The 16909-nt window shown below is 37.2% G+C and overlaps 1 protein-coding gene across 6 annotated transcripts in view; it reads left to right on the plus strand.

Annotated features, from left to right (window-relative positions):
* The window catches only part of LOC131035073 (uncharacterized), a 220322-nt gene that overhangs the window by 105263 nt on the left and 98150 nt on the right, over positions 1–16909 (plus strand). For all 6 annotated transcript variants that reach the window (XM_057966693.2, XM_057966695.2, XM_057966696.2 and 3 more), the window contains 2 exons: positions 10619–10663; positions 11275–11380. In XM_057966693.2, the coding sequence (XP_057822676.1) occupies positions 10619–10663; positions 11275–11380 (151 nt within the window). The remainder of the gene's footprint in view (positions 1–10618; positions 10664–11274; positions 11381–16909) is intronic.

Consider the following 16909-nt stretch of genomic DNA (forward strand, 5'->3'; position numbering starts at 1 on the left):
AGGTGGTACAACAACATTCATGTTTTTCCTTAATGAAGGAATAAGGTCTTCAATGAATCATCTTTTCTTTAAATTGTTTGTTGGTTCTACTAATTTTACAAGTAATTCCTTGAGCCTATGAATATAAACTCTTACACTTTCATGCTTACCTTGCTTGGTTTTGTAGATTTTTGTTACAATTTCATTGTCATCTTGAAGTAGTTCGAATTCCTTTTCAAAAGCTTTTCATATTTTTTCCCATGTATTTTGGAAGGTTGGTTCAATCTCAAGCTCAAGGTGGTTGGGTAGGACCTTAGCCAATATGTTGTGTTGTCCTTGCCATTTGTTGCCCAAATGGTTTCACAAGTCTTATAGTGTCTTACTAGATCTTTTGATCTATCTCTTGTAAACTTAGGTAGCTTTTGTGTTTCTACATTGGGGGTTGATTGTGGAATCACCATAGTTTTCTCTTGATGCAAATTTAATGCCTAGAATTTTCTCCCTAGGACATTTTGGTGCTCCTGTAACACTATTAGCTACATAGGAATCCTCTATTCTCCCTCCAACTTTAGCGCTCCATAGACTTGTTTTCACTTTAGATTCTTTTTTCCCCTCTCTAACCTTTTGTCTTTTGAGTTTTTGGTTCAATTTCCTCTTCTATTAGCAAGACTTTGATTTCTTAAAAGGTTCCTCTCATATGCTTCCCGCTCTTTGTTTATGAAGGACTCTGTGGACTTTTTCTTACAATAAATACTTTCCTCGTATAGAGGAGGTTGTATTGATCCTTTATACCAAAATTAATCTGCAAAGCCAATCCCATGCTGGAAGATGTCTGCTATTTACACCCACTCTTCCTTTGTATGGTCATTCATAGCTAGTTGGATGTTTTGGTTTCTTTTCTCTTGACTATGGCTCTAACTTACACTTCAACTTTGGCTGCTGCTTCAAGTTGGGCTTCGGCTTTGAATTTATCCTAATCAAGTTTCTTCATCTAGTTCTTTCAATCATGTTCTTTACTCTTTTTGATCCACCAATCTTAAAGATTATTTTTTCTTCCCCACTCCTTGACCAATGTTGTAGAACACATGATATCACTAAGAGGGGGGGTGAATCAGTGATTATAAACAATTTCAAACAATGTGTGCAACCAATAGGATAATAAAAGCACTAACAAACAATCACACACAAGAGCACATCACATAAAACCGGATATACGAGGAAAACCCAATGTGGGAAAAACCTCGGTGAGAAATGTTGCTGGAGATCTACTGCTCCAATCCAGCCTCAGTGAAAAAACAGTTTTACAATGTTGAGGGCACTAACCCAAGGAGCACCAACCCCTGGCAATTTATGGGCACCTACCTGTTGACGTGTATTTTGTACACCATCATACACAGAATAAAATACCTAAAGGCATCTTATCCTCTCTTGAATAAAGTCTCTAACTGCTGAAGATTCGCATGAAGGATCAGTTAGGATGACTCCAATGTTCTGGTTAGTAGGGTCTCTACGTGTGGATAAACTCCAGTGGTATGATGTGATTTGCTGGAATCACAAGGGGACTTACATCTGATGATTGAACTTCCGATCTGCTTTGCTGGAACACAGGCTCTTACTGGCTTAGATTTGAAAAAATGGAAAAAGGATGAGGGCGAAGAGAAGATCTAATCCTAATACTAAGAATGTGGGAGCAACGATTTGATTTTTGATGAAACTCTAACTAGGTCTTGTTTTGACATCAATGGACCATCTCCACAAGGCTAGTGCGATCTTCTAAGGGAAGCCTTATGATGTTCAAATCATCATCGCAGGCATAGACACCATCAAGCTGATGCATATCAATGAAGAAGCGACAAATTGAAATTGAGCTTAAGCTGAATGATTCCAGTTGACTACACAAGGCAAGTCTGCAATCAACAAACTGCTAGTAGTATGGATATACGAATTCCACCATTAATCAATCGCATTTCCTCCATTCATCTAATCATCTACCATCTATGATTGAAGACTCAACAAGAAACCATGCAAATTGCAAGAAACGACACACTTCACCATTACTTCAATGAAAATGGAGTTTGTTTACAATCAATGGCAACAATTTCTTGCCTTGTCCTCCTATTCTACTCTAATTACTATCCTATCAATTTCTAACTACTTTCTATCTTCTAACTCTCTAGCTATTGCTAATTAGCCTTTACAAATGAAATGCCAGGGCTTATATAGTGCCCACAATACAATTCGATGGCTTAGATCAATTTGAGATCAATGGCCAAGATTTTACAATGAAAACCCTAATTAGGGTTTGTTACAACCATTACATAACATTTAATGCTCGACCAATGATAAAATTGTATTGCTTGGACACATGTCCTCTCTAGAAGAATCGACCAATGGATAGCCGGGGTAGGTACATCGGAGTTTGTGCCACCTTCCATGAGTTAAGTACATTGAATCTGGACATGCTGAGGTGGACCTCACTGATTGGAGGAGTGATGACTGGGATGCCACCTCATCTGACACTTGTAGCTTGCTAGATATTCAATTTGATGTCGTTGAGAGGCTATCTTTAATTAACTCTTGTTCTAACTCCTTTTGTTCTTGATGTGCAGAATGATGATGTACCTTGCCTTGGAACGCTGGATTGAAAGAGGTCGCCCCTGTCCTGGCTTGATCGTCCCGGCGAAGATCGTCCTTGATCCGGCTTGATTTTCCTTGATGAGATCTCCATTTGATGCCTACACAACATTTCAAAATTAGCAACATGATTTTGCAATATATAACATAGATTAGATTAATTTTTAGGAAACTTCATAATAAATCCTTGAGTTATTATTTCCTAAAAAACGATTGGGCTACTGGAATTCAAAATTTCAAAATTCAAAATTTAAGCTATGACGATCAACGTTCAAAATCAAAACAATAAATCCATATCGCCATACCTCACTTGAGAGCTAACTCTAGAATGCAAAATGAGGAATTTGCCTAGGCAAAATTGACGTTAGACGGTCTTCAACGTGATCTCTTCCTCAAGTTAGCAACTTCGCCACCTTTTGGGATATCTTTTACGTCCTTGGCAAATTCGCCCAAGTGAAACTTCAAGTTCGCCTCTCCTTTGGATAGTAGTTTCGCACCACCTTTGATTGAATTCGCACCTTAAAACACAACTCGCACTCTTCCTTTTGTCTTCCTCAAATCGCACTTGAAGGATAAAATGGTAATGTGAAAATAACAATCTTCACCACCCTTTATAAGCGCTCATATCACCAATTCACTTAGGCCGACTTTGTAAAAAATAAGGCAATTAAAACGATTTTTTAAATAAAAATAAAAGGCCGACCTCCATAAACCAAGCGCTTCATTTAATTTTTTAATTGATTAATAATTAATTATTAAATGCCTTTATTATTTAAATTGTCAAATTCGATTTTTACAAAGGCAAAAATAATTAATAAATATCAAACGCAATATTTAAATGCTAATTAATTGAATCTTTTAATTTATCGAATTTTAGCATTTAAAATAGATTCAAAAATATTTGTTTAAGCGCCAAATTTTGAAGATGAACAATACATACCTCATCGCCCTGGTCCCTGACTGAGGGACAGGAGCGATCCATTAACTTTGTCTTGATCCTTGCTTTTTTGACGTTCAAAGTCTTCATCTCCACGTTGAATTTGCCATTTTCGTTGGGTTCTTCGAGCTTGATTGATTTGCTTGTGTGAACGAGTGCCCTTTATGACCATTATCGCCCTGGTCCCTTGGAGAGGGACTGGAGCGATCTAGATGTTTTCACTTAGATCTTGTATCTTTAATCTCCAATTTTCATCATAAGGCGAATAATAACATTATTTCTTCATTCTATGCTTGTTCCACTTGACTTCTACAAGGCGTTTTTGATGTTTGGAGGATCATCGCCCTGGTCCCTTGGAGAGGGACAGGAGCGATCCATGTGTTTTCTCCATTTCAAGCTTAAATTGGTAACATCTTAACGTTCACCTCCTTTGTATCGCCTTCCAAATGATGTTTTTAAACCTTGTGCAACTTCGCAAAACCTTGACTTGGCATGAATTTTGCATGAATTGATAAATATAGTAAATATCGCTCTGGTCCCTTGGAGAGGGACAGGAGCGAACTTCAAGGTTTTGAGCTCGTCCTTGCCTTCTTCAACTTGTCATTACCTTCATTGGGTAAAACGTAGTCCCTTGATCCTTCTTGGTTGCTCAATACTTTATAAACTTTCAAAATCTAGGCCCTTATAGGAATTTCGCTCTGGTCCCTTCCTGAGGGACAGGAGCGAATTAGGGTATTTTAATGCAAATCCTTCAATTTGGTGATCTTCGTAACTTTGTGTTTGATTGAGATGCCTCGAAATGTCCTTGCCACCTTTCACCTTGACTTGGAGTGGTTTTAAACTTGGAGGAAAGGCACATAACTAAGATATCGCCCTGGTCCCTTGATGAGGGACAGGAACGAATTTGTACTTTCAAGCTCAACTACACTTTGCCATCTTCAAAAATTATCTTCAATGGTCTTGTTGCGCCCCATCTTATTCATCTTTGGCTTGGAAATCATTCAAACTTGGCAAGAAATTCATCTAAGACAAAAATCGCTCTGGTCCTTCAGTGAGGGACAGGAGCGCCCAGGCCAATATAGGTCTCATTTGGTGTCCTTCAATCTTCAATTTTGTCTTCAATGAATCCGTTACATCGTCCTTGCTTGCCTCAAACTTTAAACTTGCTTGCTTTTTGCCCAAAACATGCCTCATGAAGAATTTCGCTCTGGTCCCTAGGAGAGGGACGGGAGCTATCACTGAACTTCGCCCTGGTCCCTGACTAAGGGACAGGAGCGATTTTGCATTTTGGTCTATTTTTCCTCATGTTTGTGCCTTCAAATTATATTCAACTGGTAAAAAGCACTTCCTTGGTTCTCCTCAAGTCGTCAAATCGTCCAAATCTTGCAAGGATAATGCGAAATTGGAATTCAAGCTCCAGTCCTTCAGTGAGGGACAGGAGCGAATTTTGTCCTCCAGGCCCAAATGCTTCACTTTTCACCATGAAATGTCTTTGCTAAGGAAGATATCATCCTGCTTCATGCTATGAATAAAAGTTAATGTCCAAACAAAGTCTAAAAATGTGCATATAAAGAAAATCGCTCTGGTCCTTCAGTGAGGGACAGGAGCGATTTGACCTTCTAGGCAAAAACTTCATCACTTCATTGTTTTTGATCAAGTCTGGATGCCCTATCATGTTCATTTTGTCCTTCACCATGCCTTTGATGTCTCAATTTATCCAAACAAGGTCAGGAATGGCTCAAATAAGCTTTTTCGCTCTGGACCCTTGGTGAGGGACACGAGCGATTCGCCTTGGACCCTTGGAGAGGGACAGGAGCGCTTTTCGCTCTGGACCGTTGGAGAAGGACAGGAGCGAAATTTGACTTTTCGAACTCTCTATCAGGATAATTTTTATGGAATATAACATTTAAGTATAAGAAAGAAGAAACACACTTATACTTTAAGTTATATTCCATATATACTTTCAGGATGTTTGAGAGTGGTTTTAGACCTCCAGGAGTTATATTGCAAAATCTAGTTTTTTGAGGTTTTTCAGTTTCCAGACTTAGTCAAATTTCAGGATCAGGACATTCCAGACTTAGCCAAATTTCAGGATCAGGACCTCACTCAAGCCGGACTTGCTACCCTATTGATCTCCCCGACATCACTCAAAATGCAAAGGCCAACTAACAAAACCCTAAAAAAACCCAAAGAACAAACCCTAAAAAGCAAAAAAAAAAAAAAAAAAAAAGCAAGGGTCCCCATTTGCAATGGGGCGATGTGTGAAAACGTCACAACACTACCCAAAGGAGCACCAACCCCTATTCTATTCTGAGCACCAATTCAAGGAGCACCAACCCTTGCACCGAGCACCCACTCAGTGAAATACAATGAAATATAAATCAATACAATGATAAACACCTGGTTACAAATGAGTTTTGTAACACCTGGAAACTATTCACTCTGCTGGTTAAGCTTCTTTTCTGTTTCATTGCTTCTCTGTTCTACCGGTCTTCTGTTCTTACTTTCTGAATCCTCTACAACTCAGTTTCAGCCTTGCTGGATCTTCTCTGAAATTCACTTTGCTCTCCTTCACTCTTTGCTGCTCTCTTACCGGTTCACACACTGCCTATTTAACAGACTGTTAACCTCTGTAACAGTTTACCAGATACCTTAACCCTTGTCGGTTAAGCCTTCCTTACCGGTTCTTCTCCAACACTCAGTCGCTTCAATATTTTCTATCTCACTCAGACTGATCAACTCTTGCATCGCAGAGATTCACTGTATCATAAATCTCTCATCAAGCATCCTCTCTCAACATGCTTAAGTTTTTGATCTGCATATTTATATATATGCTTTCCCGCCAAAACAAAAACTCAAACTTCACGTGTTAGGGTTTTGTTCATGGACCTCGATCCATATCAAATTGGATCTCATCTTTCCTGAATCAACAACCTGCAATAGTACAACAAAAAGCTCTGTCCTCTTTTTATTCTTCTATGAACGTTTTCTATATTTAGCAAACTGGACTCTGTTCATCAGTCTTGATTTGTCGATCACAATAAATGATCTAGTAGTTTCCTTCTCCAGATCAGCAAGACGATCAAATATCCTGCTTCGATGATAATGTCAAAGAATAAAATCTCTGCCCTTCGATTTGCTTTGAGCCGTAATCCTCTGCAACTGATCCATGTTTTTCACAGCCGACATTTAATACGAACTTAGTCGGCAACTACCTCACTGACGCGCTATTCACCTACCACTGCACATTCACCACCTGGAGTCCACGTGACATCTCTGTCAGCGTCCAGCTCACTTGATTGTGTCGGTTCAACTTTGGTCACCGATTGAACATGCTACCGGTATACACTAACCGGTTAACCTTCATATCGTGCACTTCACTATTCTGCTGGTTAGGTCATGTTATATCAGACTGCACTTACTGGGTTTGCTTGCTTACCGGTTGACATCCCATACCGGTTGAGATCAACATGTCAACAATCTCCAATGCCGGTAACAATATCTTGCATACCGGTTGACATCAATGGCAATACAATGCCAATAAATGTGTGGTGTCTTTATGCTTTTATTTGGCTCTAAGAGAATTAGTTTTGACTACAATGTTGGTCTTTGGTTTGGTTTTCTTCTGCCCAATGAATTCTCTCCTCATACCTTTGATGTATTTGTTGTCTGCTTGCCTTGTAATTTATTCAACACACAGCTTGCAAAATAATAGTCTTGTAAGAATTTGAGGAAGATGATCAAGTAATGTGTCCACTTCTTTAGTCGTTGTTAGGCTGTCCCAAATTATCGCTTGGGATACATGTTTCCTTTCAACTTCTTAATGGATGCATTCTTTTACATATATTTCACACTAATATATAAGATTGTTTGCGAGGTCATCCTCTCTTTGCTGGTTGACCTCCACTAGATCATAAATTGGTTCTCCCACATATACGGCCATTTTCATAGACTAACATTGATCTGATTTAAAATGTGCCTTGGCTTCCTTAAAGACAATGTCTCCAAATGTTTACAAATGGTAAAAGTTATCTATTGCAAAGTAAACAAAAATAAGAGAAAAAAAAATAAGAGAAAAATAGAATGTGATAATCCCTCATCTATAAAAAATAAAAGAAATATATTTGTTTTAATAAAAGAAATGTTATGTAAATAATTAAATATATATTGATATGTAATATTGAATATATTTAATGAAATGTTATGTAATATTTAAAAGGAAATAATATATAGTGTTTATATATTTAAAATGAAATGTAATTAATATATTAAAAAGAAATAATATATAGTATTTTATATATTTAAAATGAAATGTAATTAATATATTAGGAAGGAAACAAGATACACTATTTAACATATTTAATATGCAAAACATATTAAAGGTAATCCCGAAAGGGGGATGGGTTACCTCCGCACGAAGTGGTGTGTGGGTAACCGCAGCCTAGGCTGCGATTACCCCCGCACCCCTTCATGTGGAAGGGGCCCGTGGAGGGGCACAACCCCTCATGGGTTGTAAAGGAGGCAGCGGCAAGGACCTAAGGGAGGGAAAAAGGGAGAAGAGGAGCGGACTGCAGAGGAAAGGTAAGGGAGAGCAGACTGCGGAAGAAAGGTAAGAAACAAAATTCCTACTTACATTAAACAATATAAGTATAGTATATGAAATGTTATTATTACTAATATTAATAGGTGATGTTAATTGTAAGGTTCATTAATATTAGTTAATATTAGTTAATGAGTAATGGGTAATGGGTAAGGTTCATTAAGAGATGATGTTAATTATAATCTAGTGAATATTCATACATATGTTAATGTATAATATTCACTAATCACTAAAAATAGGTAAAAGATATAATTTGTTAATTGTTGTATACATAAGTTTGCATATTAAGAAAGATTATGAATACAAAGGTATTTTAAGAAATGTAATGCATATGTAAAAGATAGAAAATTATATATATCTATGTTAATTAAGAATGCATTAAGAATTCATGTTAAAACAAGGGTTAGTTTATGAACTGAAACTATTATGCAAATGTATGGCTTGGTTGACTAAAAATCAACCAAGAAGAGAAGGATCTGGTCAATTCCCCTTGAGGACTTGGATGATGGAGGCATCACCCAAGACAAGGAAAGACAAGGGTCTTCCTTGGCTGGCTTGGGTATAAGAGGTTATACCCAAGACAGGACTCAAGGTCGGGCCGATCCCCTCTGAGGACTTGGATGATGAAGGCATCACCCAAGGCAAGGAATAGACAAGGGTCTTCCTTGGAGGGCTTGGGTGTAAGAGGTTACACCCAAGACAGGATTCGAACTCATCTTCGATTTCCTAGAGGGCTTGGGACCAAGGGGTTCCAAGAAGGTGGGCCTCACGACCGCCTAAGGACATACTTACGTATGGCATTGTATCCTTTTTATTAGATGGAAATTATGATTATGTTAATTAAGCATTGAAGTTAGATTATAATTTAGGTTACTTATATATATATATATATATATATATATATATATATATGTTTGTCATGTTCTAACAATCTGTTTTGCAGGTTAATGATCTCTAAATAGTAGGGACATTACATAGAATTAGTCCAAGAATTTGTAGATTAATACCACTGATTACTTTATTCATTCACAATATTGCTTATATAGAATTGTAGACCAAGGAGCATTTACAAGATCAAAACACCTTTCCTTGACTACAAGAAGCCTATATAAAGCACTTGATGGTTGTCAATGAGAGAACAATTCATAACCACTAACAACTGACTAATAACAAGTACTTGAAATTTAACAGGAAATTACTACATTATCAGGTACAACCAAATTAATAAAACATAACAAAAACATGTGATGGTAATATTAGGCACTAGTCCTCTTTTTGGTAAATTAGTTGTGTTATATGGATATCTCCTTTGCTCCATGTAAATTATTATAAGTTACGTCCTTCCAATCGGCATTCATTTAGTGATACTCACCTTTGCATACAATGGGAGAGCGTGTAATTGTTTGCCTATCTTTAGACAGTTATGCATGTTTGGGAGTCTTATAGGTTACATATGATCTATGAAACTATGAATGAATTTACATTTGAGGATATAAACATGGTTTTCCATCTAAACTGCATTGTAATGTCCTGTTAGTTTCCCTGTCAAGAGATATTTGGTCTGCAAGACCAGAAAACATGTATAAGGGATAGTTAGGGATAAATATTTGGGGTATTCTTTTGCATAGGGTATGGCTAAATTGTGTGACCAGTTGTTTTCCATTTCGATTTAATTGTCTTGTTCATATCTGTATGAACACCCTCCTTGGCCTAGCAAGACTAAAGTGTAGTAAAGTTACCCTCTCTAGTCAGTTGGTTAAAACCAACTGTAGTTTGATCATTAATCCCACTCAATTGTCAAAGACTCAAACCGGACTTTGTTTCCTTAGGATTAGTTATCAGTGTGAACCTTCTCAAATTGTAGAGTGTGGGTTTGACCACGAACCAAATAAAATCGATGGAACACTTTTCTCTTTTCATATAAAAGGAAACGTACAACAATCATAAATAGCAAGAATACAAGAGAGAATGTACACACAAGTGAGCTCCTTGACGAACTCTTATACTTTAATACTATGTATCAATGCTTGTCCAAGAGATCTGTTGGTTGGACAAACAGTCTGTCAGTCACTCAAAGGGTAGTGACTTTCACTAAACAAAAAGCAAAGGTCATGCCTTTGAAAATTACACATAACATGAATGATGAAAAATAATGCTATTTTTCTTAATAACTTAGTTAAAATGTCCACTAGGTTGTACCCATTACATCTGATAACGTACTGTTGAAAAAATTACTCTTTCATCGAATGAGTTTCCTACTGTTTTAACATCATAGATTTTCAATATTTATCCAAGTAAAAAAGATAATATAATATTTATTATCTAGTAACAAATTACCAACACACGTTTTTCTCATATTAATGTGTCTTTAACGATTCAAACATGTTATCTACTCAGAAATTTTAATACTATCTATAGTGATTTCAATGTGGTGGTTTTAGTTTTGACTGATCTAAATTTATTTGCAGGCTTTAGGTGATGTTGTTTTAAACCATCGTTGTGCTCAGAAACAGGTATGCTTGGGAAAAATATTCTAGATGCAATTGTTTTTAGCTGGATTCTTCTATCACAAAAAAAAATCTCGCACTCTGTATATTTGATGTGGTGAATGTTTTTTACATAAAAGCTTTGTTTATATTTGTAAACACTTTTGGCTTGTTGATTTTAGCTACCAGCAGTATTTGAATTAACTTTTGCTCTAACTTGTCTATATATTTTTCAAAAATTGTACTTAGATATAAAAGTAGAGTCCTTTCATCAAAACCCAACTAACTAGTTTGGTAGATTTTGCAAACAATTTCCATGAAAGCCATAGAAGTAAGCTTTAAATTGGAAAAGGGACTTATACAAATGAAATGTTTAGCTTTTTGACCAATTAACTGTATTATCAAACCTGTTAAATAGAAAAAATTCAATTATGGAGGATTTCTGGATTATATACAATGTAGATGAAGTATGATGTTTACTATTATTTTGTCTCATCCAGAATTTTGTTTGGTATTTGTAGAAGATAAAGATTACTTCCCTTTTGTATTGGCTGTAGTTTTATCACTTATGAGCCATCATAAGGCCACAAACAGTGAATGTGGTTGAATGATTGCATGGATTGTTTCTTTCATATCAGAGTCCAAATGGTGTATGGAATATTTTTGGGGGGAAGCTTTCTTGGGGTCCTGAGGCTATTGTTTGTGATGATCCCAACTTTCAAGGTCGTGGCCATCCTTCAAGTGGTATGTTATATACACCATAATAAAATTCAATAGGTAGTGTCTGCTGAAACTATTGTCTATTCTACATTGCAATCAATTTAAGTGGTTATGTCTGGTTCAAGTGGTTTTTTATATCTAAATGGTTTGTTTTAAATAAATGTATTGGACCAGCATGGATTTTTTTAAATTTTATTTTGTGAAATTAATGCCTGAAATATTCTTAGTTTCCCTTTGTCTTTCCTGTTAAATCGTTCCTCTACATCCTTTCAAAACAAATGTATTTTATGTGCTAATAAAAATAATACTGAAGGGGGTGAACCTAGTTGGTGAGGATGATGGATATTTCACCATCCACCAAATTTAAAACCCCAGAGATGTGATAAGCTCAGGTTTGTTCCCTTGGTGACTTTGATGGAATGGATCCCCCTGCTTGTGGCAGCTTAGCCCAAGGAGGCTTGTGGTATATGTTTAGCATACTCAGCATGTTGTAATATGCTTGAGAGTGTTACCTGGTCAATTCCATTAAAAAAAAAGGAAAGAAAAATTCCCATGCACAAAAAGATATATAAGTTAGAAACTATGATTTTCGCAGTCTTTTTAATTAAAAGTACATTTGTGCCATCTCACGGTAGTGTGCTCCACATAAGAATACAAAAGAAAATGATAAACATAACAACCTTGTGATGATATGTACAAGAGATGCTTTGAAATGCTATCAAAATTTAAGAAGAAATTGATTAACCCACCCCTTTTAAAATAACAAGTCGATAACTTATATTTTACATGTCCCAAATTGAACTTATATTTCCTAAGTCATGACTTGTTCTGCCTTTTATCGACAATGATAAGAATTGCTTTACTTAGATTTTTAGTGGAAAATTTTTCTCTACTTTTTGTTTTTAGTGGAAAGACTTGTTGAATCTATTGCCATTTGTTGTTTGAGATGGAGTTCTTTATTGATAATTTTGATGAATCTTTTTTTTCTAGGTTCAAAGATAAGTATGTCATCATACAATGTTATTCAAACTACCTCAATTTGATGAGGGGTTGGTGGTCAAGAGAGGAGTGAGGACTAAAAGATGAGTATTTTGAAGGATTTGATGTCAATGTTGTTAATGGATTCACCATCCCATACACCAAAATAACCCGACAGCTCAACATAATCATGTAAGATCATAAAGTATGTGATGATTTCTATGTTGTGATTTTAGGAGAGACTAACATGGTTGTGGGTATACAATTTTGGACTTCCTTGGTGAGTTTTTCATAGAAATATAAATTCATAGAGCTCTGAGAGGAATTTCTAGTGGAACACTATGGGTGTTTATAGCTAGAAGAATGGAGAGCATATTCCACAAGGGATGAGTTGCTTGGACAAGAAGTTGTTTGGTCATGCCTACAAATTTATCCATGGATAAGTAATGCACTTATTATGTTGACATTTAGAATATTTTGGATAATTATAGAAGGGTGTTAGTGATTTGCCTCTAGGACGATTGCCTAATAGAGGATTCCTACATATCATAGAATTGGAGGCAGGTTCTAAGCTTGTCATGACTACACCTTACCACCACCCAAGAATGTAGGAGGAAATAGAAAAGGCTATAAAAGAGCTATTGGAGATGGGTCACATTAGGCCTAGTTCTAGTTCATTTCCTTCATTCATGGTTCTTTTGAAGAAAAATGAGGGCACATTGTGGATGTGTAGTGATTATAGAGCGGATTGATGAACTAATTGAGGAATTGCATGGAGTTGTTTATTTTTCAAAGATCAATTTGAGAGTAGGTTACAATTAAATCTGAGTGACAGATAAGGATGTGCACAAAACCCTTAGATGTCATATTGTTGACTTTGAATTCTTTGTCATGCGTTTTGGTTTGACAAATGCTCTAGCTACTTTCCAATCATGTATGAATTATATGTTCAATAATCAATTAAGGAAATTTGTCACTGGTTTTCTTTTGTGACATTTTAATTTACAATGAGACTTGGGAAGATCTTTTATGACATCTAGACAGTCTTTGGTATATTGGAGCAACAGGCTCTCTTTGCAAAAGAATCCAAGTGTGACTTTTTGGTGAGAGATTTTGTACTTGGGCTATGTCATTACTGCTCAACAAAAGATTTAAGCCATCTTGGGTTGGCCTGCTATCATATTAACATAGTTGAGAGGCTTCTTTGGCCTTTATAACTAATTTATAAGGGGCTACAGACAGTAAGGATCATTAAGAAACTATATCTGCTTTCATGCAATCCATTATGACCCTAATCATTAAGGAAAGTGATGCCATCTCCCAATCCATTTTATCTATGTTGGTGGTTGTTTGGAAGCAAGAACAGGATATTTCTTGATCTGCAAATGAGTTGGTCAGCAATGTGTTGAAACAATGTGAGAAGCTGAAACATTATTTGGCTAACAAGGAGTAGGTGGATGAAAAGGAGTTCACAGAGATTGCCTCACTTCATGAGGAATGTTTGATTGAGCCCCAAGATGACTTATTTGACATGCATGCAGTTATGGTTGATGAGATTATGCATAGGGAAAAAAATAAATAACAGCCTTGGTTTCAAGTTCAGATTTATCCAGTGATGTTTCAAAGACTATTGACCTTTTTGATGACAATAGTACAAGTGTTGGGATAGTTGAGATCACTAATACACCTTTAGAAGGAGAGAATGTTGAAAGAAAACATGATGATGGATACTTATCTCATTCCAGTGATGTTAGTTCAGATAGGTTCCAATTGGATGTCCAAACAGAGCCTTTGTAGAGGAGTGACTATGGTAGCTATTGTCATTTTATGACACCCTTGGTCCATCAGTGAGAACCGTTCAGAGATATGTTCCATGGACCAGCGCTGCCCCAGTTGATCAAGGAGAAAAGCAATGGAATTATGAAGTGTGAAGTGTTGTCTTGTCAGAAGGAAGTTCCTAAGTCTTCCCAACTTCGGTGACCCAGGTCTCCGAAGTTACCCCGGAACCCCCAGGTTCCCAAGTTCCTTGTTCTTCTAGCTCGGAACTCTGGAACCACCAGGTTCCCAAGTTCCTTGTTCTTCAACCCCAGAACTCCGGAACCCCCAGGTCCCCGAAGTTCCCCAACTACTGTTACCCAGGTCCCCGAAGTTCCCCAACTACGGTGATCCAGGTCCTCGAAGTTCCCCAACTACGGTGACCCAGGTCCCCGAAGTTCCCCAACTACGGTGACCCAGGTCTCCGAAGTTCCCCAACTACGGTGACCAGTTGGGTGACCCAGGTCTCCGAAGTTCCCCAACTACGGTGACCCAGGTCTCCGAAGTCTTCCAAACCTGCTTTTGGCTTGCAACACTTCCAGATGGCGTGATCGACACTCCAGGCTTTTAATGCTTCGACAGCTTGGTGACTTGTACACTTTCTTTTGTGGAGCCACAAGGGTGCATTAAATGTTTTGGCAGGGTTTCTATCAGGAAGGTACGGGGCCATGCTGGGTGACTTATGTCATGTCTGACTTTGGAAGGTTAATCAATCTATCCTTCTCAGGATTGCCTTTGGTGGTATGGCTAGGTTGCTTGCATGTACAAGCCAAGTGCATGCACTTCCTTGCACTTCCAGACTGACATGCAGGGGTCATGATCACCATTGTAACCCATTTTTCTATATAAGGCTATTAAGCCTCATTGTAAAGGGTTCTCTCCCTGCTGCCTTGAGCTTTCTTATGCTCTTCTCTTCTCTTGAAGACTTGTAATCTTTTTTTTGCATTTCTGCAACTGTAAGATTGGCTTTTGACCTCCAATTAATTGAAGATCACCATTCTTGCCTTCTTTCAACTTATTCATGCTGAGTATGTGTTCTTACCTCCATTATAAGTGTATGTTTGCGATTTTGTTTCACATGTATGTTGTGTTAGCTTGTTTTCTGAGTGTGACTTGTGGGAATCCTTCTCCCCTCTTGACACTTAGCAAATTCTAACCCCCACACATGTATTGGGATCACTTATACAATTGAAGTTTGTGCATTTTCTGGGTGTTTCAGTTAATTCTTTGTGTCATTTCGGTAGGGAGAGGAGCTATCTCTTCTTGGTGCATCACCCCTTTCATTTTAAGCAATTCTCTCTTCTCTTTCCTTTGCAAGCTGTTAGGATAGGCCTAGGAGTTAGTTTCAAAGTGTTGAGTTGGTTCAACACCTGCACTTGGAGTGAGAAGGAAGCCGACCTTCTCCGGAGATTCAACCCCCTCGCGCAAGGTCCCACACTTCGGGGTTGTTTCCATGTTTCACAAGGTTGAGTTGATAGCTTAGCAAGGGTGCAAGCTTTTGTGATAACAGTAGCTTCAGTATTTTTGACTTGGGGAATGATTTGTTTAGAGAATCCATCACACATGAGATACTTACTTTCTCTGAACAAAGCAATCAGTCTTTTAATCCTTCAGATTTGGGTGAGAGCATAATATATGTCAAGAGAATGACATTGAGGGAGTTGAATCTGAAAGGCATAGTCTTGTGTGCAAATCAGAAAATTTAATGCATGAAGCTGATTTTGATTGAGGGCCAGAAGATAATGAAGGAACAAGCTTCAAAGGTGAGGTACATGAGACTTAGGACAGCCATGGAGACGATGTTGAAAGGTATGGAGAAGGTTCTGTTTTTTGCATGCATTATAACAGCAGTATACCTTGCATGATTATGTTTGGAAGGATGAATTCTTGGTGTCTGTTGAAAATAAAATGCATACATTATCTAGACTGGATGACACAAAATGTCCTATTGAAAAGTTCATCCTCATGACACCAAGAAAACAGTATGAGCAAATTATTCCCCTTGCTGATTTACAAATGATTAAGAGCACAGTGGAGGAAGTTATAATATCAGCCTTTTTACGTATGATACCCTAATGAAAATTTCATCCTTATGACACCAAGAAAACAGTATGAGCAAATTATTCCCCTTGCTGATTTACAAATGATTAAGAGCACAATGGAGGAAGTTATATCTGCTTTTACATATGATACATGATAGAGATGTAGCCACCAAGATTGCAGATGAGGCTTTGTCTATGTCTAGGTTGAGCTTGATTCCATGAATTTTTCTTTGGAGAGTGACCAAAAGGCACTTCTTGAAGCAAAAAAAACAACTATATGAGGCCAAACAATTCAGGGAGAAGGAGAATAGAGAAGGGGCCAAGGAGATCAAATAGGTAATGAAAGAGCTTGATTACATTCAGGAGTTTGAACTTGCACATTGCCCCAAGATATCAGAAAATGTAAGTTTGAAGCAGCATAATGTTTGGGTGGAGCATAAGGATTATGATAGTAATCAGTTGGTTGATAATCCATTATTTGATGTGGATGCTGATATGACACTTGATAATCCACTGTGATGTTCCCATCCTAAATTCACCCTAGAAACATAAATTAGTAATGATTTTAGGATTTAGGAATAGGAGCTCATCCTTGACTTTCTTCCATATTATCCAACCATAGCTATTCTTATGCATACCTATCAATCATTTACTTATGCCATTAATGAAATGTTAAAATATTTTCAATTCTTGTATGGTTTACTTCCCATAGAGTGCA

The sequence above is a fragment of the Cryptomeria japonica genome, chromosome 3 (genome assembly GCF_030272615.1).
Source record: "Cryptomeria japonica chromosome 3, Sugi_1.0, whole genome shotgun sequence".
NCBI classification, from domain to species: domain Eukaryota; kingdom Viridiplantae; phylum Streptophyta; class Pinopsida; order Cupressales; family Cupressaceae; genus Cryptomeria; species Cryptomeria japonica.